Source organism: Necator americanus, chromosome I (genome assembly GCF_031761385.1).
Source record: "Necator americanus strain Aroian chromosome I, whole genome shotgun sequence".
NCBI classification, from domain to species: domain Eukaryota; kingdom Metazoa; phylum Nematoda; class Chromadorea; order Rhabditida; family Ancylostomatidae; genus Necator; species Necator americanus.
This window is the reverse complement of record NC_087371.1, coordinates 21,260,929-21,287,273: the sequence shown is the minus strand read 5'-3', so window position 1 is coordinate 21,287,273 and position 26,345 is coordinate 21,260,929. Positions and strand designations below refer to the sequence as shown.

At 40.3% G+C, this 26,345-nt stretch overlaps 1 protein-coding gene across 2 annotated transcripts; it reads left to right on the top strand.

The window, feature by feature from the left end:
- Positions 1 to 525: 525 nt before the first annotated feature.
- RB195_006415 (uncharacterized protein) lies at positions 526 to 26,108 on the top strand (the record flags this gene model as incomplete). 2 transcript variants are annotated; one of them, XM_064179480.1, is made up of 18 exons in its annotated part: positions 5,761 to 5,880; positions 7,265 to 7,374; positions 7,733 to 7,818; positions 11,064 to 11,210; positions 13,001 to 13,078; positions 15,106 to 15,196; positions 15,296 to 15,356; positions 15,450 to 15,638; positions 17,520 to 17,590; positions 17,657 to 17,763; positions 17,888 to 17,955; positions 18,869 to 18,928; positions 18,988 to 19,125; positions 20,080 to 20,199; positions 20,268 to 20,323; positions 20,961 to 21,041; positions 24,034 to 24,117; positions 25,919 to 26,108. In XM_064179480.1, the coding sequence occupies 18 exons, from the start codon at positions 5,761 to 5,763 to the stop codon at positions 26,106 to 26,108; spliced, it is 1,857 nt and encodes a 618-aa protein (XP_064036431.1). The 2 variants fall into 2 exon arrangements, with proteins under 2 accessions (XP_064036431.1, XP_064036432.1); XM_064179479.1 differs by lacking the exons at positions 5,761 to 5,880; positions 7,265 to 7,374; positions 7,733 to 7,818; positions 11,064 to 11,210; positions 13,001 to 13,078 and adding an exon at positions 14,589 to 14,601.
- Between the last annotated feature and the right edge of the window lie 237 nt (positions 26,109 to 26,345).

Here is a 26,345-nt window from a genome sequence, read left to right as displayed (position 1 = left end):
GACTCCAATCACACTGCACATGAAGTGTTTTTTTCTGAATCCAATCATAGACATAATGATATTTTGGAAAATTTTCTCTTCTGCTTACATTTAGAAAGATTTCTGATTTTGCCCTTTTAAACCTTTCCTTTTTGCGCTTAGCACAGGCTCTACATAATTTAAAGTGCGCATTTTAATATTCGTGGATCCGCAATTAGGGACGTCGGTGGAAAATCGACATTTAATGCTAATACATTAGTCAGAGTCGTTCCTAACATCATATTAATAGGGCAGTCACAGCCTACACGTTCATGTAGCCTCAGTCTCTTACTCGCACATTGCGTTACTTTAACAGTGTCCAATTTTATTCACAATTAGAACTCTAACTATGTAGAACCAGCCTGATGATCGTAGATTCGCCCTCCTGTTCAGTTTCCATGGCACTCCTCCCCCTATCTGGCAATGGACTCCCGTGCGTGCGCTGAAGTATAAATATATTTCGCGCAGTATAAATATATTTCATGTTTGAAGTGTAGGATTGATTTCATGGCCATGATTTCATGGTAGGTCAACAAATCGGCAGAAACACTGTCATTTTTTCAAAGAAAAAACTCCAATATCCCTTGGCAAATACTTGAGAATCTTACAATAAAGGAGCACATTCTTGTCTCCAAGATTTCCATAAATTCAAAAAAAAGCTCCATTTGCACAAGGGAACAGGCTCGATCATTCAAACTGTGCAGAAACAAGGCTTTTTATATTATACTGATTTTTGTTTCGTATTACTGTTTGACTTTTATGACATGATCCATAGTACAGTGTGTTCAAACCGAGCAGGTGCGACGTTTCTGCAGTAGCGCGTGCTCTCCGAACTCAAGACCACCACTGCCCTCACCTCCACTTTTAGGCCCTTAGTGTAATTCTTCATCTCCACCTCGTTTTCGTTACCTTAACTTGCAAATCGAGGATGACCGACTTCAACCGACTCCTCCGCATTCCCACTTGTTGATTGATGCTGATAATCGAATGGAAAGCGAATATAAGCGTGAATCCGGAGACTTTAATAAGTGTTTGATCGAAGGAAGTAGAGTGAGAAGAGATGCAATTCCTATCGAGGATACCATTCTGGCGCAGCGACGACGAATGGACAACGAAATGCTCTTCTCACGTAATCGGAAAGAGCCTTTATGTCAAAATGCTCCCCTGGCAGGGTTCAGCGGGTTCTTCTCGACTCGCAGTTCGAACGTTAAGATGCTTATTCATCCTTCCTTACTTCTCTGCGACGTAAACAGATATTCATTTCCGTTGGGGTTAGGCCTGGTGTGAAGCAAAGCAATTATCCAAGAAACGCTTAGGTAACAAATATGTCCCTTCTAAAGCGAGCTTCTATATCCCCCTTGGAGCTCTCCTCGATCTAAATGAACAAGACTTACCTGACAGTAAATCATACGAAAGCTCAGTTGAAGAAACTAACTGTTGCCTTGATTGTAAGTGATTAGAGTCAGCAGTCAGCTTAATTGCTTCCGTTATCGGATCCTGATTATGTGTACTAACTAATTTCTTACGGGTGACAAATAGTTGATTCTAGTGTGCCTTCTAAGCAAAAAAAAAGGTGACTGGAAACCTGAGCAGCCAAGTGAAGCCTTCTAATTACACAGTTTTGCTCCTCCTGTTTCATTGAAGACAGAGACAAGCCTTTGAGAAGAGCTCTCGATTCTGGACATTTCCTCTAGTAGGTGGGATTCTGGATGTAGTTAGCAACTTAACTTAACGAGAACGTATAATATTATAATGTAATACACATTAAATATATTATCAGTTGCAAACCCAAAGTTGGAAGGGATCAGAGGCATCAGACTGGTCAGTTTAGTGGACGATCCTTAACGTCATCGCGCAAAGTGGATCTAACCACTTCAAGAGTGTAACAAGTTTCTTCTTCTGCTAATTTCATCATTGATCCTTCTGTCCACAGTTTCGTAACAAAATTTGTGATAGCATAAAGAGTTGTTATGATTGCTTAACTAGTAGCCTAATACTTTCTTTTGTCTCATTATCTTTTGATTTCTGATTTTTTATGCGGTATTGTTTTTTCCCTGTGTATTTTTAAATTACTCGTCGAACCTTCCACAATGAGATAAAAGATCCAATACCTGCAATTTTGCTGAGCAAAATTGCAGGTATTGGATCTAGCTACCTAGATCTAGATTAGCAAAATTGTACATGCTATTCAAAAAAGTTCTTTTTATGTTAAAACCCACATGATGATTTTTAAAATTCGACTGACTCTTGTGTTTTATTTTTTTAGAAAAATACAGTATCAAGTAGACAGGAAAGAGCATTCTCGACAGCATTTAATTCCTGCACTCAATCATGATGGTAAGTATGTTCCTCAGATATGCAGCTATTAGTTCATGATTTATTTCCTTCACTGCAGAACATCTTGGATGGAAAAAGCCTTGATGAGAAAACAAATCTTTCCTAGACTTTTTTACTGGATAAAAATTACACGCAAAATAAGAAAATTACTTTCATCGCAGCCAAAAATATGTCAAGAGATTGAATAAAATGAACCACTTACTGTCCAAAGAGTTTTTTTCTCACAAAAAAAAGTCGGACAAAGATGAAGGGAATAGCCTTTTTTGCCAAACACAAGCGAGCAATAGTGTCGTGAACTAATTGCGATCCTGAAATTCATAACCGTCGCGCTTAAGAAACAGCACACTCGTTCTCCTTTCACACCACCTAGCCATTATCAGTTATGAAAGATGACGTGATTTTGCGGATTTTCTCCAAATTCCCCGGCTGAGCACTTCTTATGCGCATTTCGTGATGAGAATTCCTTGAGGATGTTCTTCGTTGAACCGTTGTCTCTTTCCTCGCCTTCATTTTCTTTGCAGCTTCCCACTGGCGCCAGAGTTCCTCTCCATCAAACAGCATCCTATGGTCAAATCGGGACCATTTACATAGTGAGGCCAAAGGTTGGGGAATTACCCGAAATGGCTAATCTCTTTGCTTCTATGCTTGTGTTTTTCCATCGTCAGCTACTCAATTCGCTACCCGGAGTTTTTTTGTGCAATGGCACGGCGTACAGGTTAAAAATAAATCCTATCGTACGCTTAATTCCCTTTCCCTCTCACTCAGATTAATAACGAGAACTACCTCATATATCACCAATCTCGAGTCTTTCTTCTGAACTTATTCTAAGCTCCGTAAACAGAACAATTACACCACCTAAAAAGCCTGTAGAATATTTCAATTCTCTACAGACCCTTTCGAATCTTAGTGATACCTATGCAGTTCATCCTGTGATTGAGCGTGAAATCGATTCATTTAATCCTGTGATTGAGCAAATTCACTCTTTAGATCTACTTAGATTGGATAAGTGCGTGAGAACTGTCTTCGGCATCTCTATTCATTATAAATGATGTGAAGAGGAGAAATCCCAAAACTACTTCTGTTCCTTTATTATAACATTTTCTCACCGGGTTTCTTAATCCACAGGCGCTTTCCGTTCCACATGTGTTCCTTAATATAGAACCAGTAAGTAGTTTATCCATTTCTATATTTGCTATATTTCTGCTCTAATCTGCTTTCTCTTTTGTATTGAACGAGTGCAAAATAATCCCCTATAAAACATACTGCTCTTCGTCACCTGTAATCCCGCATCCATTATCGTAATCCCAGAAATTCCGTAACCTTCCAAAGCTGGCAATGTGAGCGTGGCTTAAGAGTGTTGCTCGTTCTGTTTCTACATCTCTTAGGCACACCCATCCGCCTCCTGCTCATGTGTTGATCGCTCATTCTGCCGACGTTTAGGGGAATGTCTTCTGAGTGTGATGTAATCCACTTCAGCTTCGTTTCCCCGATGCATCATCGGAGAATTCGGGAATGTCGTTGGCTCGTGGGCGGGGGCGGGCGGGCGAACGAGGCGGGTGTGCGAAGAAGAATTTTGTCTAGTTCTGATTGCTGCGAATGCTCTTAACTCTTCAGCGACTCCCAGCGCGGCGTGGATAATCGGCTCAACGTCGCCAGTGCTCTTTTTGTGATTTTTATAATGCATCGTGGTGTTTTTGATCATCAGCGCTTTACCAGTCTGAGCGCTTCTTCTTTCAACCTCGAAGTTGTTTCAAGCACGATTATTCGCATACGTTTCCTATTCTTTAAGTTTTACTTCCCACCTTTCCATCTCGCCTGAGGCCTCTTTTCTGGCGAAGGCCACGCAACATTACTTTCTCTTAAGAAAAAAAAGGCGAAATAGAGTTCATGTGGAATTATTTGGACCGAAGAAATAAGTATGGCATGACTCTTCCGAAATAAAAAAAACATATGTTCGAAATGTCTGGAGTGGGATTTAAACTACCACACTCTAATAAAACTCCCGATGAGTAGGGTTCCATTTATATTCACTGGACAGCTGCAATTCTTTCTCCCTAAAAGCTACTTCCTGTTTATCTTCATTCCCTGAGGAAACATATCAATATTGAGAAGTAATCCCTAAAGGATTTGTATATTTAGAGATGTTTTCGATATCTTCGAGACACAACAGCTTACAACTGATTTAGTTGGAGCTTTCATCTCAGATTTTTCATTACTTCCGAGAAATCGAGATTTGTCTCGAAATTTCTGCTTATCCTTGGAAGTTTCTCTTTGTGTATCACATTGTGGATTCTGTTTCCGACATCTCTCACATTTAACAATAACCAGCATGCTAATCCTTTCAATCTTTGACATCTATGACCATTTTGTTCTCAGACGTCAAATGTTATAGCAAGAAAGGTGATGGAAATCTTACTAAAAGGAAAGATTTCTAACATTGCTGTTGCATCCAAGAGTTTCTAGAAATATTGCAATTTTGTGTGCATTTTCTTGTTCTCAGCTTTCCATTCCTAAACAAAAGTTTTGAGAAAAAATTCTTTCCGATCGGATTTCCTCTCATTCTTGAGCAGTACGTAACAGCTACGACTGCTCTGAACTCTATGGAAAATACAGCTGCAATCGTCTAAAACAAGAAATCCCGTCAAATCCCTGGCACGAAATGTAGCAAAAAAATGTCTAAAAATTATGAGTAGCAATCGTCGGCATTTTTTTGTATCTACTGATTCTTCATTTGTTTATTTTCGTATGCACTGGCAAACAAAAGAGTTATACACTGTGAAAAATTTGTTGTTGCTCATTTCAAAAAACAAACTTTGTTTAGCTATTGGTTTTTTGTGAACGCTACGAAAGGAGCCTACCACGAAATTGGCGATGATAGGATCTCTCCATGAATAGATAGGGTTAGGGGGTAGTCCACTATTGTGAGAGTGACCACACTCATTCCCCTGGTAATCCAGAAAAAGGCGTGCGAAATAGCCTTGTGTGATCACTTCTCCCAAAAAATGCGACTTATTACGCGAATGCGCATGTTCTCGTGTTTCTTCGGTTGTGAATGCATTAAGGCGAGGAAGTCAACGGACGACCAGGACCTCCCACTTGGTGCGGTGGATTTCCTGATTCGGTGTGTCGTTACGTGGCTCTGATGGATCCAACGTCTGACTTATAAACGCAGTTTATAACTTCCTTATTTTTCCTCTCTCACTAATTCTCTCATGGTCGCTCTTCTGCTTACTTTTCCTCGGTTTGTTCCCTCTATTTTGAACTCTCCTGCCTCTCGATTCGCTCTATCGTCTGCTCTTTCATCGGCCTCACTTGGGTCATTCATGCATTACTAAACCAGCTAAACGCAGATGACGTGATGAGTTCGGTGCCGGTGCGCTGCCTCCGCTTTGTTCTCGCTCTCACATGCGTCGTAGCTGTGTTCGTCTACAGTACGCCCGATACGACGTCTCCAATCGCACCTACCACCAGTGTATTCACCGTCACAGCAAGGGGATTACTACATGCGTTTCTGCCCTCGTGCAGGTACGTAAATAACAACATCAAGGATAAACGATCATCCGCTAACCACCACCTCATCACTATCGTTTTCTGTAGCCAGTCAACTAGTCCGGAGACCACCCAAACGATGTCATTAGTTATTGCAGCGCCTAATTCTTTTTTTTTACATCGCTGCATAAATTTTTAGAGAAAAACATGCATACGAGCCGGCCGTTAGTACACAGAAGCCAACAAAAGGATTAGCTGGACGAATCGGTTGAGGACGTAGAGAGATATTAACGACAGCTGTGATCTTGCGCGACACTGAGCGAAATAGCACAATTTCGCGGATCTCGTCCAAAAAGTCCAAGATATTGTGGATCATCCCATAAATGATGCAGCACTCTGCACTTACTTAAGTTTCTTTTTTCGAAATCACACTAAACAAAAATTATCAAACTGTGATGAACCTCTTAAATTATCTACAATCCTCCTCCATTTGATTTTTTAGACTGTCAACACCCCCTTTCCAAGACTTACATGTGCATGACGAATAATATTCCAGTGTCTCCGAAAAGACCGCATTATTTATAGGATATCCCAGTGAAAGTGAAGTAAATAGAAATAAATAGTAAAATAAACAAAGGATATGAAAAGATCTAGAACACTTTTAGCCCTTCTTACAACAGATGAAGATATACTGTGCACTCTTTTTTCTATTGCAGACTAACTTAGCGGTTAGCGCACATCCCTTACTTATCCCCTCTCTTTATTCCTGCCCTCTCACGAGATTTTGATGTGCAGGCAGTGAAAAACACCTGAAATTGAAATCTAAGACATTATTTACACATGCACCATTCTCTGTGTATATTTTTCGAGAGATTCTCTACGAAAATCCTGTTATCCTCTTGCGAGATGAACCAAAGGAATTCTTTTTTCATGCACCTCAAAAAGTGACATTCTAATGTATGCGTTTGAGTAATCACATTAAAATCGAGAAGAAAATCTTATAGATCCCATACATAGTGTAACAGCTCGAACACCAGGGGCTGGTTGTATGCGAGCACGTGAAAAAGCTCTTGCTAAGCTCTCAACATGACGGAAATCGCGCATTTCTGACCGTAATTGCAGCATTTTGCGGTAACAAAAAGATGAAGCAAAAGGAAATGAAATTAAAACGGTATTTTACGCATTTGTTCTGCATTTATGTTTTCTTGTTTCGCCAACGAAACTTTATTTGTGACCTGACGTTTCCACAATCATCAATCCAAATAAACTATCTCCAAAACTTCGTTGGCAAAACAAGAAAACATAAATCCAATTCAAAATATCGACGCTTCAAGAGGATAGAACGTGGAGATTCTGTGTTCTGCACTTCGGATCTTGACTCCACTTCTAGCCTACACCAGTGTGAACTGCGCATATCTAGAAACCCTTTGTGATCAGGAATTTGCAACTTTTGCTTCATATCCTCGTTGAATCCGGACATTTGAAGACGGAGGACGACGGCTCAAATCTCGAGCAGCAGCTCTACAAAGGGTGAAAAATGACGAGAGATAATTTCCGCCCGGGACGAGTCTCCTAATACAACTATCCATAAAGGTCTTTAAAATTTTTCCTAAAGATAACCCCAAAACTTCTTCCCACCAAAAAAAAAGAAAATATTCCTTATGTTCGAATAAGCCCATATTTCGATCTATTTTCTTTAGAATTCAGGAAACTTTTCTTAATGCGGCAATACATCTTCTCGATGCGCTGCTGTTTTCAATGCGCGCCAGAAATTTGACGAAGATTGATGGACTGCATCAGTTGCAGCATATCTCCTGCAATTCCGGGAGCCCGTACACTACGGAACGAGCCGAGTTTCTCGATGAATTCTATTTGATGAGTTTTTCAGCAATGACACTCGTACGGTGGAGGTAGCAGATGACGAGCAATTCCCACCGGACGCATTTTCGCTGGAGACTCGCCAACGAGGCGCAGGTGAACGGTTTTCTTCTACTGATTTCGAGGGTGTGAAAGGATCTGCTCAGTTCTGAAACCGATGACTCCCAAAAGCCAATGGAACAAGGTAACAGCAAACAGGAGTAATAGAATTAGGGGAAAAATTCCACCAACCCCTGGATAATACTGGGTTGAGGGATAAGTCATAAGGGTTTTTAGTGAAAAATGCACGTATCTTGTTTGTTTCCAGTGCCATAAATTTCATTTTTACGTCTGACAAATGGACACCACAAAAAAAGTATCCAATTTAGCATAAACCATACGCAGATGACGAATTGCGTGTATTTGTGATTAGAAATGGAAAGAGTAAATAAATAAAGGGTATTTTCGAAATGTTATATTTTATTCGATAGAAAACCTCATTTTCTACAAACGATCATATTCTTATTGTTTTACTTCATTGATTCTCTTTTTTTGAGGTCGTTAGATCTCTTTGGAATGATACACAATGGAAAATGCTCTTTATTTCTGTGTGATTTTTCACTTTGAAAAAGATGCTCACTGCTTGTTCCTCAGACTAATGTATTGCAGACTTTCTGTGACGAGCATTTCTGGGCAGCATTGATATTAATGCCTTCTCGTGAATTTTGAGCGAGTTTTCCATCGTACTAGACCTTGATCTCTGAGCGCCAGCTTCCGACCCAGTACTTGTTGGTGCTGTTCTCGAAAATGACAAATATTTTGTCCAGAAGAATCGATTCTTTCGAGTTATTTCTGTTATTTATTCCTATGAAATCTAAAACGTCCAGAAACTTTCTGCAAAATCCATATGCGTGGCCAATGTCCTCAAAACCCCGATGTTTAGACAGTTTGCTCTCTGAAGGCCGTGTAGGATACACAGTGGCCAAATTTGTCACTAAGTTGAGCCTACAATGTGCAAAAATATGCATCCACCCGGTAAATTTATTCCTAATGAATCCTTACGTACAATATCTATGCACTTGGTAATATTCACCAAGCGACTTTTTCGTAAGATTCCTTTTTTGGGCATAAGTTTTAAATAAAGTGCTTGGCGGAAAACCACTTTCTAATGGAATTGAAATTATATCGACTTTTTGTTAAATGCCATCGACATGTTGGCCTTTCTAACAAACTTTTTTCTCCAAATTTGTTCACTTTGTTTCCAGTGTTATAAATTTTACTTCTATGTCCAACAAATGGCTGTCCAAGAAAAATGTGCACTTTAACATAAATCATGCCTGGAAAGTAAAATTGCTGTGAATTATGATTGTGTCGTTAGTGCCACGACATCTACTGCAACCCGCAACTTGTACTACCCTTTTCAAACGCGAACTCCTAAATTCGGATTACGTTGAGGTGAGCATCATGGGGGAAAAATTTATGACTCACTATGAATTCCCTCGAAAACAAAATAATGCATTAGAGACGACAGCGGACGATGAGACTGTGCTTATCTGAAAGCTGATTCTAACGCAAAAAAAGTCTCGCGTCGAAGAACTAAGGGGTTTCGGATTTTGATACCGTTTCATAGGTGGAAGTATTAGAAGGAGCTCTATCGTTGCTGTACTACCTGTACAATTTCTACCTCCACTACAAATTCTTCGGTTTGTCATCTCGCTTGCAGTCAAGATATTCATTTTATGTACTCAGAAATTTCTGATTGGCATGCATGGATGTTTCCATTCTTCGGAGGACCTCGACGATACGAGAAAACCTCGCATTTATGACTCACTAAACCTCTAGATAAGCCGCATCGCGCTGATGCTAAGCAAAATGATATGCCTCCAGGAAAATGGAGGAACCATCCAAAGATAGAATTCTGCTGATTTCGTCCCTTTTTTGATGCCTCCTAACATGTATTTTGTGGAAGTACCCTAGCATAACATACTAACAATTTCGAAAACGGCGGAGTTGGGCTTTGGGACTCATTCTGAGGACAAATTAAAACTAAATATCAATGAGGATTTGAGCACTTCCCCTTTCTGGTCTGCTTTCTGCACTCGCAGGAATCGCAAGCGCTCAAAAAAAGGCTTTTCCTCTTGAAGAGACAATTTCTCCCGAAGATTTTTCTCGAGTTGAATTGCGATCAATTTTTGATCCACTGTGTTTTAAATTGTTATCAATACTCACTTTTCGGTCTCAAAGCGATAGGAGATTGGAAGAACAAAGTTAAAAGAGTTTTTGAACAGTGAAAGTCGCACTCGAGCTTAGCCCAGGATTAAACTCTCACAAGCGTGATCCAAAGAGGAAGCGTAACAAAAGAATCGAAAATTGGTCATTTGCAATCTTTTGAAATAGATTTATGATGAGTTGTGAAAAAAAATCAATATGTTTTTGTGTGTTGTAGAAGAGCTTACAATACATGGTAAGATAGGTTAATGAGAAGGATAATGTTCCTCCATAGAATTACATAAAAAGGAAAGTATAATATTTGTACTGTTGGTCATACATGAGTTTTAAGTAATTATCATACAAAGCTGAATCAAACTGAAACCATTGAGCGATGATACTCTCGCGATGAACTGATAGAATGATCCGTGGGTCCCAGTTAAAGGCATCAACCCACGAATCTGAGGTGGTGCAGATTTCGGGTGGAGTATTCGTATACGGGATGGGAGACTACAGAGAGGTGGATGATTCCGTCCATTTCTTCCTAAATGCCGTAAAAAACGGCCTGGAAGATGCGGCGCGTGCACAAGGCTGGCGCGCTCCAGTCGAACTCCCTGTGGAAAATAGTGCGCCAAAACGCCTGAAGCCGTATCTTCCGGGCCGTTTTTTACGGCAATTATGAAAAAATGGACGGAATCACCCCTCTCTACGTAGTCTCCTATCCCGTATACGAATACTCCACCTGAAATCTGCACCACCTCAGATTCGTGGGGTGATGCCTTTAAGTCAATGCCTTATCCTTCAGATCACACTCGACATTAATTTTTCCCCGAAGGGACGGGAAAACTGATTAGCTTACAGCGGTTTTGAACCATCACCAGTGCAAACAGACTGGTGACTTCTTGCCTCTGCGCTACACCCACACAACACAAAAAAAGTAGTAAGGATGTTGAGGCACGACATGAAACTCCTAACATAGATTACTACAGGGTCTTTCAACACAGCGCTTACTTGATCCAGCTAAAATCTAGCTTAACGGAACCTTAACTCGCTTTCCGAAAGTGCTTTGACACTTACTGATCCGTAAATTGAACACACGGCTTGAGAGTGTATGGAATTTAGAGATCTGCATATTGCTAAAAGTTTGTTTTCAGTTCTTCTGCACGTATGTGGCCTTGTGTACATGTTCGTCTCTCTGGCCATAGTATGCGACGAGTTTTTCGTGCCATCGCTAGCAGTGCTAACTGAAAAGTTATCAATATCAGACGATGTCGCCGGTGCTACTTTCATGGCTGCTGGTGGTACGTTTGTTGTTTCAGCTGAACATTCTCACATCTTATTACTGTTGTCAGCGCAGTACATCATAATCAAGCTCAAAGCTCTAAGAAACTGTCATCTCTCCTTCGGGAGGGCCTCCTCACGTCCACTATTCTCTTTAATTCTAATCAAATTGCTTAAATATTCAAAACGAAGCACTCATCGTCCGAGGAAGCGAAGAGAAAATTTCCATAACAAGTACTTTATACTGAAAGGTACCCTTAAAAAAAGCGTGCATAAGGAGTGATTTGCAAGGCCTCGGATTTTGTATAACCACTTGGAAAAAAAGTTGCTTTATTCTGGAAGATTTCGTCTTTTTTGCGGATGGCTGAGGAATTTGTGACGAAAAAATCCTTTACTATGATTTATGGGTTCCACAAAAGACACAAAAGCCAGTATCTAAGCGTTACTCAATTAAGCCATAGCGCTGCGTAAAAAGCCAAAAATGGAGAAATCTGTGAATCAAACTGAACTCTACTGTACACAGAGTGGATCAAAATTTCAACAAAAAGGTATTAAAAATGTCTAATGCAAAGATGTGACTGTTTTGAGAAACTAGTAAAATGACAAATACAATAATATATCACAAAATAATATATAATAATAGTCGCTCCATTTCGTGCTAAAAAACAACAGGAAACTTTGAGAATATCTCTTTAGGCATCGATACAAATCGCGAAAGGTCTCGGAAGAGACTTTTGACACGAGTCCTGTTACTCCGATACGCACTAAAGTTCTTCAATGAATCCAGATTTCGAGGCAAATCGGTGAGACGCAGTAATTCATCGGATGCAAATCCAAGGGATTTGCTGGCCGCCGGTCGAAGCTAGTGAAGTCTCTCGACCTGACCATAGGCAGCTTTGCGATTCTGACCGTAGCTTAAGCGATCAAACCATCTCCACGGCGAGTTGAGCCTGCTTCATAACGAGTTAGCTACAGTAATTGTCCTCCTCTTGTACGACGTTCAAGGCGTTCTTTTCTAATGTGGTTTGTATTACATCTCTCTTAAAGGAATTTCTGTTGTAAAGCACATCGAAGTCCTTCCGATTGGCAGTTCTTTAGCTTTATGGAGTTCTTCATTGAAATTGCGAGCCGTCCGCCTTTTCCTGACCCCGCAAAAACTACCTGTTTGGATTTCCTTTTTGCCCACGATCTCTTCAGAAGTTCTTAAGCAAAAACTTGGCATTAAATTGCCTAGCAGTGTGAAACGATACTTTTCAGAACAATGGTGGAATTCTCACATGAGATATGACTAGTACAGTTAACCTCAAACGTAAGAATGGCTATTGGAAATTTGTGACATTCATATACGTGCGGTTGATTTCTATTTGCAGAAGTGAGAGCAACATGTGCAAAAATTGTCCTAGGTTTATACACTATCTTATATCTCCGTTTATTTGTTGTAAGCTCATTTGAGCTCTTCCTTTTCACACATTTCCCCTTGAGAAGTGAAAATATATGTTACATTAGTGTATTAATTAAGCCCCTGTAAATCACTGTAGGTCAAAGTTGCTCAGTTAAAGGAAATTAGTTTCTTTTTATTACTTTTCCAAATACTTGCGTCAGATGAAACTAATATTGATCCTTACTTTCTCAGAGTAACTCAGTAACTGTTTAACCACCTATTTAGCATTCCCTTACTATTACTAATTATGATGTTCTTTTTCTTTAGAAAAAAAAACAGAAATAAAACATTACGAATCACTATCCAAGTGCACAGAAAAACGAGTTCCTTTCTAAGAGGAGTGCCGCTCCAATGTTTCACAATTTTCAGGATCAGCTCCAGAATTCTTTACTTCTGTTATCGGAGTGTTCATCGCTCAAAACAACGTAGGAATCGGTACAATCGTCGGTAAGTTCTTCTGTTGCTTGGTGGGCCCATCTCTATCTATTTTACTGGATATTTAGAGATAGTAGATAGATCTATCCGTATACGACCCTCAAGAGTGTTAGATATCCCGACTATGTGCCGAGTCCACATTCAAACGTCCTCATCAACGGAGAGCGCTGGAAATCCACACCACCACTCCTACCTACTTTCAGAACAATCGTACCGAAGCAGATCTATTCTCTGATAAACTGTCAACTGTTATAGATATTGAACAAGCTAATTCTACTTTCGTCAGCCAATTAACCTAAGATTGAGGGGAGCTCCCTACACAAATCCCACCTAATAACCAATCCGGCGTCGACCATGTTCTTTTCCTGCAGAAAATGTTGACATTAAATTTGTGATCGGATGGAGAAAAATTGACACGTTATCTCTTGCTTTTGCTAGAAAAGAGCATTTAGCTCAACTAAATTTCTTCAAGACATTGCTTCCTGTAAAGCTTGAACAGCTTCACAGAAAACATTTCTACGGAAAACTTGCCTGTCTATGGATTCTCGCCCAAAGACAGCGTTTGCGGAAGTTTTCGATAATGGGTTTTTTTTTCACCAAACATAGAAGTGTTCGCGATGCGGCCTGGAAGTATTGCAACGAGTGTGAGAAACAACCTCTGCAAATCCAGAAAACCAATGCATCGGTAGCACCAACCTGACCTTTTGACAGAAGGAAGCATTTCACTGTATCCATGAGATTAACAGAATGGAACCACGTAAAGTGGAACTGTTTTGTTGTAAAAAAAAAGTGAGGAGTAGCTTTGTCGCATAATTCCTCTTCTGCCCAATTTTGTGCCTTTATAGCTGCTCAATCTGAACGATTAAGGTAAAAGAGTACGATAAAGGATGAGTGTAGCGTAGTCGGCTAGAGGTTCCGCTGCCTGCACGATCGACCGGAGGTTCGGATCCGCCCTAGTGCTCACCAATTCTTTCATCCCTCCGGGGTCGATAAATTGGTACCAGACTTGTCTGGGAGGATAAAAACACTGACCTGACACATTGGCTAGCCACCGCAAGTCATTGTATAGGCCAGTTACACGTTCGTAAACCTCAAACGATTCTGAACTGAAGTGAACGTGGGGGCGCATCCCAAGCGAATTGATTAACGCCAGAAACTTTATCCTTTATCCTATATTCTATATTAATCCGAAAGATGCAAAGAGTTGCTTTGACGGGGTGGATTGTTGAGTTCGCTGCTCTTGACCCATTCGTATTTTATAATCATGCGGCGTGTTTTACGTATTCGCCGAGATCCTTGTAAAAACATTTTGAACACCGGCAACCCTATAGTTAGCAGCACTTGATATGCACTTATTTCAAACGCTTTAAAATTAAGAAATTTAGAAGTCCTTTGCAAACAGGTTAGACAGGTTCTGACCGTTGCCGTGAAAGGATGAACTCATACGAAGGCCCTAAATGTTCTCGGTTATTGCTGTTTGTGATTCACACCTTTCACTGCATAATTTCCCTCTTCCTAACTTATGACATCTCTTGGTAAGTACATATGCTGGTTGAAAACAAGAAATCTTAATTATCATATCATATCAGTATATCAGTAGTGATCAATCGGTGTCCTCGTACCTTTGTGGATGAGGCACTATCAAAATGGTTGAACTTCACCTACAGATGTGTGCATGTCACAACCTCTACACTATCGAAAGCCTTCCTTCCAAGGCATACGAGTCAAAAATTCGACGAAAACTAAAAATTAACTTTTAGCTTCTTTGCTAGTTAGGAAATCCTTTTTTTGGTTAGGGCTCACGCATAGATTTTTTTTGAAAACCACTCATTTCAAAACACGAACTGCTAACATTTGCGCATTCGTTGTGTTCCATCCACAGAAATGGAATGCAATTCATCATAGATCCAAATAAATAAATAAATAAATACAGGTATTTGTTGGGTTCGGCTACCTGTTATCTTCCATTTTTTTACGGAGTTATCTCGGTGAAAGATTCTTAGTGTGGACCTCTCTTCGCAGACGTTGCTTGTGTTCAGGAAGTGCGACTTTCAACATCTTATGCGTTTTGGCGTGTTGTACGTTGTTCTCGAAAACAGTCCTTCAGTTGACCTGGTGGCCGTTATTCAGGTAGACTCGGATTCTAGTACTCAGACTGATCGCATTCGATGTGCCAATTGAACTTAATGTTGTAACTGTTGCTGAATTAATAGTATTCGCTTACTCCAGGGATGTATCCATCTATATTTTGGCGTTGCTGATGCTTGTGCTATTTTTTATGGATGAAAAGGTGCGTAACCTATTTTCCAACCTGTACTTACTAATTTAGCTAAAACTGCAAATATGAACTGATGTCTGCCTATTCAAAGGCTGAAGATTTCAGATCACTTGGCCTGAAGCCTTGTCTCTGTTCATCGTCTACCTTGTATACTGCACTGTGATGAAGTTTAATGTGGTACTAGAGGAATGGGTAAAGACAAAAGTGTTGGGCGAAAAACTGGAGGAAGAGGACGAATTGCCCGAGCAAACAACGTTCAGCACCCCGATGACTGTTCGCATCAACGGAAACAACGTAAGTTACCCGATTTCTCACGATTTTTTTTTTCAAAAATGGGATGTATCGGATTGAACTTCTGCTCAATCCTATCAAGTCTGTCAGAACCTGGTTACTATAGCCAGCCACTGATAAACAGATAAGTACTGTGTCTTTGGAGTTGGCAAGAGATTACGGCGAGGGATTCGAAACTGCGACAATAAATGTTCTTATGGAAAAACATAAGATTAAGGAAATTAGGAAATTATGAAACAAGGGTTTAAGAGATCTCTGTTTCTCCTCTACCCCTAGATGGAGGACGGGAATGGTTAGAAGCAAGAGTGTCAGTAGGAAAGGTAAGAAAAGTTCACTCCCGAGGCTATTCAGTAAGGAACAGTGAATGTGAAATGAAGGCAAACTGAAAGAAGTAGCTATATTTAGCTTCAATAAGGCGGAAAAAAACCAGCCTATCTTTATTATCCTTTCGGAGTCAGCAAAAAAAGCAAAAATTCCAAACTCTGCCGGAGGAAAAAAACGACACTAATAAACCTATCTAATATATGCGATAATAATAACCAAAATGCTAATACGATAAACTAGAAGTGGTGAAGGAGAATCAGAAATGGAAGATCACGTTCACCTTAAAGGCACGAATCTGCGGTGGTACGGATTTCAGGCGGAGTATCCGTGTCGTAGATTATGGAGACTGGGGTGGTTCCGCTCATCTCTCCCTGAATCACTGCAAGCAGCCGGCCTCTGAACGCTGTTTTGTACGACGCCTTCTATTGCAGCGCGCCACCCTTGCACGCGCAGCGTCCCTTACTGCCTATCGGGGCAGTCCAAATTGATTTTCGACGAATCGCAGGGCGGAGGCGGCGCAAGGGGTGGAGCGTTGCAATAGATGGCGTCGTACAAACAGCATTCAGGGGCCGCTGCTTGCAAGTGATTCAGGGAGAATGAGCGGAAGCACCTCCGTCTCCATAATCTACTATCCCGTATACGGATACTCCACCTGAAATCCGCACCGCCTCAGATTCGTGGCATGCTGCCTTCAAGGGCAAAAGAATTTTGACGACATCATTGCCGGTGTTTCACCACACATCTTCGTAGTACCTATGGCAATATTTATGAAAATGCCAAGGGCATGATTTGTGGAAAAAATATAACATAAAAAAAGAAAATGTATGAAGAAAAAAAGTCGTGTACTTTCACGGCAGCCCTTTTTCAATTCACTCAAAAATACAAGAACACTTCTACGAGGCCTATATTCGTTCGGTTTTTGCGACTAATGCATTCAACGTAGGAAAACTTACAAAGAATCTGTCGCAACAGTTTTGCATTAATTAGAATCCTTACAGCGGCGCCCCCTTCCTGCCATTCCCTTCGAAGCTTCGAATGAAATTTAGCCTGATATAGCTCATACCAAGCTACATGCCTTCTCCTCATCTAGATATTTCTAGTATAATTTCTCTCGATTTTCCCCAAATTGCTCTCAAAATGCACTAGAAACCATGTAGCATTATGAGAAAATGCTTAGCTGTGAAGGTTTAGTTCCAATATAACTGAAACGGTGGCACTTTCAGCTGATTATTTTCAAAACTTCATTGGCACTTGTTTTTTGGCTTTTTCGCCGCACGCTTGATTTACTCTTGATGTCTTTTCGGGTTTTTGCCTTTTTTATATGCCCAATTATGTCTTTTTGGAGGCTATTGGGATATACTGCGGCGTGCCCTCCGCCCCTTCTGTTGAATGTCGTAGCGGAAGAGAGACTCTTTGCGAAAGCATTCAGAACGGCATTTGCTAGCAAATTGAGCGGAAACTCATCCGTATCGATCGTACATATACGTTGCAAGGCGGAGTATTCAACAAATCCTTCAAAAGAGGGCAGAGAGGAAATTTTCGCCTATGATTTTTTTCCAGAATACAAGCATCGAATACAAGGATTCCGAGGAGGTGCCAAAAACTGAGAGAAGCATGTCGATGACGCGCAGGTGATTGGTGTAATTATGAGAGTGTGGTTATAGCTCTCAATAAACGAGTGAATGATTGATATTGAGAACATCGATGGGTCGGCGACAATCCATACCGATACTTCACTCGGGAACAATGTTCCGCACAGGAATTATGCAGCTGATGCATCAAACCCTCGATGACGTTCCTGAAGGTGAGAAGAAAATCTTTCCACCGCACCAGCTTTCCATATTGTTTTCTACACGAGTTAGTCATCGCCGTCAGCATCTGCTGACCACTGATGATTGAAAAATTATTCATTTTTGTTTTTTTTTCAGGAGGAAGCGAAGAAGAGGAGGAATCGCCGAGGCGATCACCCTCACCTCCGTCAGCTATGCCTCAACCGGTAGGACAATATCCTCCAATTACCACATTAATTCTAAGTGTTGGTTCATTTCATGAACAATATGTTCTTTTTTCATCTGCACTAGAAAAGTACTTTTGTCCACAGGCAAACGATTGAAATTATAAAACAAAACGTAGAAAGAAAGTGTGTTTTAGATTATAGAACTTCTTTTTATCTAATTTCAAAAAGTTTAAGAGTTAAAGAAAAATATCGCATTGCCTACGGTATGACCCTACACTACAATGCAATTCCCATTCAACAGCGCTCTGTGAAAATCTGAGGACAATGAGGACAATTGTGTCCTAATTCTAGAGAACAATAAAGACAACCTTTATTATTCCTATTCTAATATTCTTCAGTAACTGTGTCAGAATCTACTTCTTCCCTTTGCGCTGCTCAGATGTCACTGATGATTGTTTTGTCGAAATTGTGTTTCTCTTGAATCTACTGCTATCCAGAGCAGCACATTATGTACTTCACAAGCATTTGCTTGTTTCCTTTGCAGGTTCCCATGACAGGAGAGCATTACGCCAACCTTCTCATTTTCTAATGAAAGAGGAAACTCGGAATAGAAAAAAGGATAGACCTTTGGCTAATTCTGCTCAGTGAGCACACTTCTTTGAGCGTCTGATTTCAGAACACCTTAATCAGAAAATTGTTGATTTAACTTATCATCTAAAAATTGTATATCCACGATTCACTGAAGAATAGCCAATTCATTCACTACAAATTTTTTCCCTTAAAACTCAAGAAAAATCAACGCAACCTTAGAAAAATAGTGTGAAAAGAAGGCAGAGTACAGCAATTTTTTAAAGGCAATGCATTCCTCAAGAATCCTGAAACACAAAGGTCAAGCGTAAAATTCTCTGAATTTGCGCGCACTATTTCTGTTACGACTAAAGTTTGCCTTCAGAAAGTCGAGCTCACCGTACCGATACGTCAGGACCGCAGATCATCTCAAATTGAGGAAATTGTGGGTTTGCCCAGTGTTTGAGGTTTTAGAATATGTGAAAGCATTCCAAGACTTTGCAGAAATCACTGCTAGAGGAAGAAGAAGAACAGCCGTTGAATATGGAGTGGCCCGACACTTTCACCAAAAGAGTCACCTACATTTGTCTCGCTCCTGTACTGATACCAATGTGGGTGACTATACCCGATGTACGTCGACCGGTGAGTGTAACAAGAACGCTTTCCCTCCTAAGCAATGTTTTCGCGCTCAACTAAATAGAAAAGCTGCTCTGAAACAAAAAAAAAGCATTTGAAAAAAACATTTTTCATCAAAGAGAATTCCCCAACATCGTTGAAAATCCAGACATAAATTGGGGTACTGATCTGAAACGATCCCACGCTCCCTGAATCACTCTATCCTTGGGTTATGTTAATTCCGTTGCTAGATCAGCTGGCGTCATCCTCAAGAACGATGGAGCGTAGTGAAGAGCAAACAATAAATTCTGTATCCCCAGCAAAACAGCACTTTTTGTTTTTTGTTGTTGTGGCACCCAAATTTTTTATAACAAAGTAATATTGCTGCCGAGTTCCAGAGACATTTTAGTTTGTAGTGATTTTCTTAGCCTTGGTAGCTGGGAAAGGATCAATTCGCAACACTACTCTTTCTACGACTTGATTTCACTAGTTCTTGCACCTAGTATTTACTGGGTGCAGAGATTTTGCCACCTTTATTTTGGAATTACGTACTCATTACTTGTTACTGTAAAACAGAAAATTTGCCAAATTTTGGAATTCATTATAAGTCCAAATGAATTTTCTCTTCTCGGCTATATAAATAAATCTGAGTACTTGGCAGTAAGGCTAAATCTGCTCTCCTCAGTTCTTCAGTGGAATGCCCCACCTTTCCTATCCTTACTTTGTTCCTATCCATCCGATTTCAGTTCTCAACAGCTACAGATGTATTGCTTTTAAACTGTATTTGATTATAATCGATTGTATTGATTAGAATACTTGGCGATGCCAATTCACTGGTACTCAATGTCCATGTCAGAATTCTGGATTTCGCTTTGGTTTACTTATTATTATTCTGCTAGACATTAAAAAACATTAGTTTTTTTCCCAACAAGTTCTTTCTCACCTTTTTGCCCCCACCTAGAATGTAGCCATTAATTCCAGGCAAGCCGCAAATGGTATCCACTGACGTTCGTAAATTCTATCCTATGGATAGCGTTCTTCTCCTATTTGATGGTTTGGTGGGCGAACACAATCGGAGAAACCCTCGTCATACCAACGGAGGTCAATTCTCCATCTTCCTGTAGACCAGAGGCGCTTCTCCGAGCACTACATTTCACTTCCTGTTTCAGGTCATCGGACTGACAATATTAGCGGCAGGAACTAGTATTCCGGATCTCATTACAAGGTATGTAGCTCTCGATAGCGTACCCCTATCATTAATTAATCAAAGTTCTTCGATACGAGAAGTAAGGAATTTTAGTCTAATCAAGTCTTTCCAGCTGTGTTCATTGGATATTTAAAAGTGACACGTTCTTTTCAATTTCCTATGGTTTTGATGTTTCCAAAACAGCACAAATTTTACGAGATTCCTTCTAAATGAACTGCATTTCTAAGCACATTGCTTTCGTTTTTTTTTAATGAAGATTACTAGTTTCAATCTAAGGATTCAGAAAAAAATACTTCATATATTCAATGCATGGAAAGAGTTTGAAGTGTACCGAGACTGCAGCAACAATGCTTTTTTCGTGTGTTGTTGGGCTACCGGGGAGGCTCAGCTGAGCAGACTCACAGCGGAAAAAAACGTTCGCAATATGCGGCAGAGTAGCGGTTGGCCAGCGAACTGATCACTGTGTAGCAACAAATGGGTTTCATTTCGGCCATGCACCCAAGCACCAGTTTCGGCAGCGCCTAAGTGAATACAAAAAAAGAGAAATAATTGCCCTAGAAGCCGGAATGGTTGCGCAGAAGAACCCAGCATTTTGTTGCGCTGTTCGACCGGCGCAGATCAGCGTAATCAGCACGGTTCTATTGCTTCATTTCAGCGTGATTGTCGCCCGGAAAGGACTTGGAGACATGGCAGTGTCAAGTTCGGTCGGAAGTAACATCTTCGATGTCTGTGTTGGGTACGTTGTGCAGTGTATGAAATTCCACCAACAACAAAAAAACTACCGTAATCTTCGAGCGGTTAGATGTTATGCGTAGTAGGATCATGAGGCAGGGTGCAGTTGTGTAAGCGGCTGCGCTCGAAGCGGCGCATTAGGGATAGCGGTTCGAGTGGAGACGAAACCAATACGAACTCCAGTTAGGACTGGTGTCACCAGGGGTCCCCCAGATTCTAACCACCGCGCTCCGTGCGCAGCCGCTTGCGCAACTGCACGTGCTTCATGTCGTTTTCACCCAACCATGTTGCCGACTTGTTTACACCTTGTTCTGCCTACACGCATGTTTATACTCATTGAATCATGCGTGTCTTGCGCATACAAACACGTACGTACATATAAGATGCAGGAAAGAGTCGTATTTTTTCGGAAACGCAAAATGCACATAGAAATAAAAAGTGACAATGATACTAGTAATATTAGATTAGTAAAAATAATAACAGTGTTTCAGAAATGTTAAAAAATCTTCGAAAGACCTTCGAAATTCCTCACTTTATAAAAGTGTGTTCTTCTGATATCCTAATTTCATTAAAGGCATCACCCCACGAATCTGGGGTAGTACTGATTTCATGAGGTGTATTCGTATACGGGACCGTAGATTATGGAGAAGGGGGTGATTCCGTCCATTTCTTCCCAATTCCCGTAGAAAACGGCCCGGAAGATGCGGCGCGTGCACAAGGCTGGTGCGCTCCAGTCGAACTCCTTTTAAAAAATAGTGCGCCGGAACGCTCGAAGCCGTATCTTCCAGGCCGTTTTCTACGGCAATTAGGAAGAAATGGACGGAATCACCCTTCTCTCAATAATCTACTATCCTGCATACGAATACTCCACCTGAAATTCGTACCACCTCAGATTTGCGGAGTGATGCCTTTAAGCAGCTGTCTGTATGCATGTATCCAGTCTTTCAAGAGAATTATCCGGGAAATACGGTGAGCGCAACCAGAGGAGAGTAGTCATAGAGACGAGCACTCGGGTGCGAAGAGTGTCATGGCGATAAAACGGTTCACAACGTCTCGTTTACTTTGCAACAAAACGCTTGGAATTATTGAGCAGTGCCGGAACACAACAATCCCCTTGATTCTAATCTCCGGCGTCGTCGCACCAATCCCGTCCTCAGCCAATTTTGACATCGAAAAGGACGACACAACCGTCGACACTACTGTCGCTGGTTGAAGGAAACTCCTTTTTTTTTCTCTTTTTTGAGTGCAAAAAAACCACTGCAAATCTTAATCAACCGTCTGCTCTCAATTGGAACTGTTGTTTTCCCCATCGCTTCCAACAACTTCCTCCATGTGCTCGTTCCATAGTGTTTCTATGCCGCTTTTTGATTTCCATTTTTTTTTTGTGCTACTCAAATGGTTTCCAGGTCCGCATTGCTCATTTTTAAAAATTTCATGCGTTTTTATTCGAGGGCCTCCATCCACAGAACATATCTCACAGCATCACTTTCACCTCGTTTAGCCGCAGCGAACTAAAGACGACGAAAATGCTCCGTTTTTTTAAACTTGACACTATATTTTAAAAATCCGAAAAGAACGAAAATCACCTGAACCAAAAATCAAAGTAGGAGTGTTTGTTGAGCGAGGAATTCTATTGAATATTACAAAACATTTTGAGAGTGTTTTTCAGTTCTACACTAAGCACGGTAATTCCTTGCCAGAAGACGAAAAAACAAAGAGTCTACGCTTTCTTTTTCAATTTCAATTCACTCTAATTCCCTGCAAGAACCACTTGCAAAGGACGAATTTCACGTAAGCTAATAATAGCAATTAAAAATTGCAACAACTTTTTTGCAGTCCATTTTTCTCAAGTTTTTAAATGCGCTTCGCTATGATTCTAACGATTAACTATTCTAAAGAGAAATATCTAAACTAACAAATTTAATTAGATTTGATATCATCATTCCACAGATTCCTTCTCCTGCAAAACTGGCTACGTCAAATATGAGAATGCTCTGTAACAGCCACGGAAATTGTGTTTCGCTAAAAAAACAGTGAGATTTCTGAAATCCATCTCTAACTCTCATAATTCGCCAACGTCACATCTTAGATAGAGAGTTAGATATGAGAGAAGATTCTACACAAGTAAATACAAAGTGGAATATTTAACACAGATCGCTCAAAGCTACTCAGAAATCCGAGAAAACAATAGAAATTAACAAGGATGTTTTTGATTTCAATGAAGCTTCTTCTTTCCCAATGAACCTTGGAAACAGGAATATTGTCAAAAATAAATAATTCCTAATAAAAACTCCTGGTAAAAATTTTTACATGGGAAAAAAAGCGTTTTAATCAACTTTGAATGTGCCACTTCTGCCTAGTTCCTAATCTCTTAAAACATCCTAAATATCCATACGAATCACGTACCCACATATCCATGATAACGTCTGCTTTCTGTGTTTAACAGCGAACTCATTTTTCATTCACAACAAATGTCATATATCCTCAGGGCCTAATCATCTCTGAATCTGGCACCTTAATTCGCAGCAGCATTTATAAAATGAATGCTTTGTTTAGAGTTCTTTTAAAATTCCTAATAAATCAAGTAGATCCCATCATCAGAAACTGATTGATGTCTATGTTCGATGATGCAGTGCAAAACGAACAAAGTTACGAAAAAAAAACTAAAAAAGGAATGGCGAAGAATCACTTACTTTCGTTACTCTATGTGCACTTTCCATTCCGAAAAAATAAGGAAAAAACTCAAAATAAAAGAAGTAAAAAAATGCGATACATACTATGTATGACAAGTTGAAGACGCGAATATCAGAACCAGACCACATATCACGCTTACAGGTTACCGTAGTTCCATTTCTTACAGTCCGCCTCTGTATTTTTCGTCTTGACAAAGCCGAAGTAGTATTTATTCCAGTTTTAGCCTTGATTCAGTAGTGACCTTCTATACACTTTCTATACCTCCTACACAAGATGTCTATTGTTGACAAAATTTCGTTTAGACTACCTGTTCCATGGCTGTTATTCTTCATAGTGCAGCTGTTCCAGAATCCAGGAAACCCGGCGCAGTTCATTTCTGTGAGCAGGTGAGCCTACAGTTGATACTATCGATTTGCCAGTAGATCACTTGGTTTCTGATATCAGTAACGAAGCCCTAACGAGCATGTACGCCTAGAGAACTTGTAAATGCTCTTAAGCAGCGAGGTTTGCAAACATAGCAGCCTCCTCTTCCTTTCTATTTCTTTGATACGTACGCAGTGAAGCACTACGGGAAGCCACCAGGTGTTGAGTATAGGCGACAATAGTAGCTTACTCACACCTTCTCAGGGATTTTCAACAATGAGTTAACCTGGGGATTTATGGTATTTCTGTGGTCGTTTTTCTTTTTCCGACTTTTCTATCGCAAAGCTGAGAAGGTTACAACATGCTTGGTCGTAGGGATACGATCCTGCTGCGTTACTGCAAAACTTACCGTTCTACGCGATAGGCGGAGAGGTGTGCTGTGATTCTTATAATTAATTGAACATCCAACCCCACAACTAACACATATCTGAACTTGCAACCCTACAGCACTTCCATACATGTGGATTACTGTAGTGCTGGACACAAGCCAAAGTAGAATGGCTAATTCCTCGACAGAAGACGAAAAGAAGGGACGAGAAGAGAATCTGCAAAATTTGACGAAAATGTGACTAAAGTCACATGTTTCAACTTCAGAAACGATCGATATTAGTAGCTCAGAAATTATTCCCTCACAAAATCTGCAAGGAAACTATTTGTTGTAGAATGCGATTTTCCCTCGATCTTCTAGCTCAACAGAATTTTCAGTTTTTTTGCAGCTAAAGTTATAACTTCGGTGTTTAACATTATTTATTGCGATTTTTGGCAGTTCGTAACTCGTTAACAAATTATATTTGCCTTCTGTCAGCACAACACAATAGGGAACAGTATCTGTCCTACTAACTGTTTCCATTTTTTTCTATAATATATCGCAGCTGCTGTCACTTCTGAACCTGTAAAGATGAATACTTTTCATGTGTTTTTACAGATAGATAGATTTTTATAGGTACTCATTTTTCAGCGATTTATGGAAAACTTCTTCAAATATCATGTACATGAGAAAAGGACATCCCAGAACAAATAGTTTCCTTGCACATTTTGCAAGAGAACAATTCTTGAGCTACTAATATCGAGTTGAAACAGTTCTGGAGTTCTGGAGTTGAAACATGTGACTTCAGTCAATTTTTCAACATCTTTGAAGCTATGATATTGAAGATGTGAGAGATATCAAATTGTTCCCAATAGTATGTAGATTATGAATATGCAACTATCATACTACTTTTCAAGAAATATATTGATTTCAAAAAACACACATCCTTGGGGCGCAATTATCTCGGACTCAGCCTCGTTAATGTGTAGCCGCAGGTAATGTTTTCAAAAAGTTTTCTAGTGGTAGGTTTCAAGAGTTCTGATTACATCCAATCGATAAGGCTCGTACAGACGAATCTATTCGTGTAAAGATTATATAATCGAGATCAAATTGGAGTGTGTAATGTAAAAAAAGACGCGGCGTCCTTTTCGTCCTCCGTCGAAGAATTAGCGATTCTACTGCAGGAAGGTTGTGTCCTTGTAGATGAAGAGGCTCGCTACACATGCATGGATCCTCATCAGTCTTGCAATTCTTGAGCAGGACTCCCATGGATAAGTGCGCTTGGCCTTTGTTTACTATTATCTTCAATTCCAAAAAAAAAGAAATTCAAATCTCGCGTCGCAGATGCCTTTTTTCTTATTGTGCATTGAAGACAGAAGGTTCTACTCTCTACAAAAATTTACAGTATATTCATTAGCGGTGAACCTCATCAACAGTATCCATTATCAATTTTTCAGCAAAGGTCTGCTGTGCTCGGTAGGGATGTTGTTTATCATGCTGGTGGTACTCGTATTTTCCACGTTCATTTCACGATGGCGAATGAACAAGGCTTTCGGCGTCATAATGATCGTTTCCTACATCGCGTTCTGCCTATTCTCCGTTGCTCTTGAAACCGATCGTCTCAAGTGTCCACTTAACCTCTGCTGATCTACCTACCATACTGCGTACGAATTCTGCAGCACTGATGCAGCGACGACGCTTCCGGTTACGAAAGCAGCTATCTCTTCTGTCCCGGATACCTTTATTTTTCATCATATGTTTGCCCTGTAAACTCTGAGTTAACTCTTCACTGCTCCGATGATACTTTGACATTTGTAATCTCAAAAGTCTCATTTAGGTTTCACGATCCTCGTGCTAACGCACCTTATTTTTTTAATTTCATAT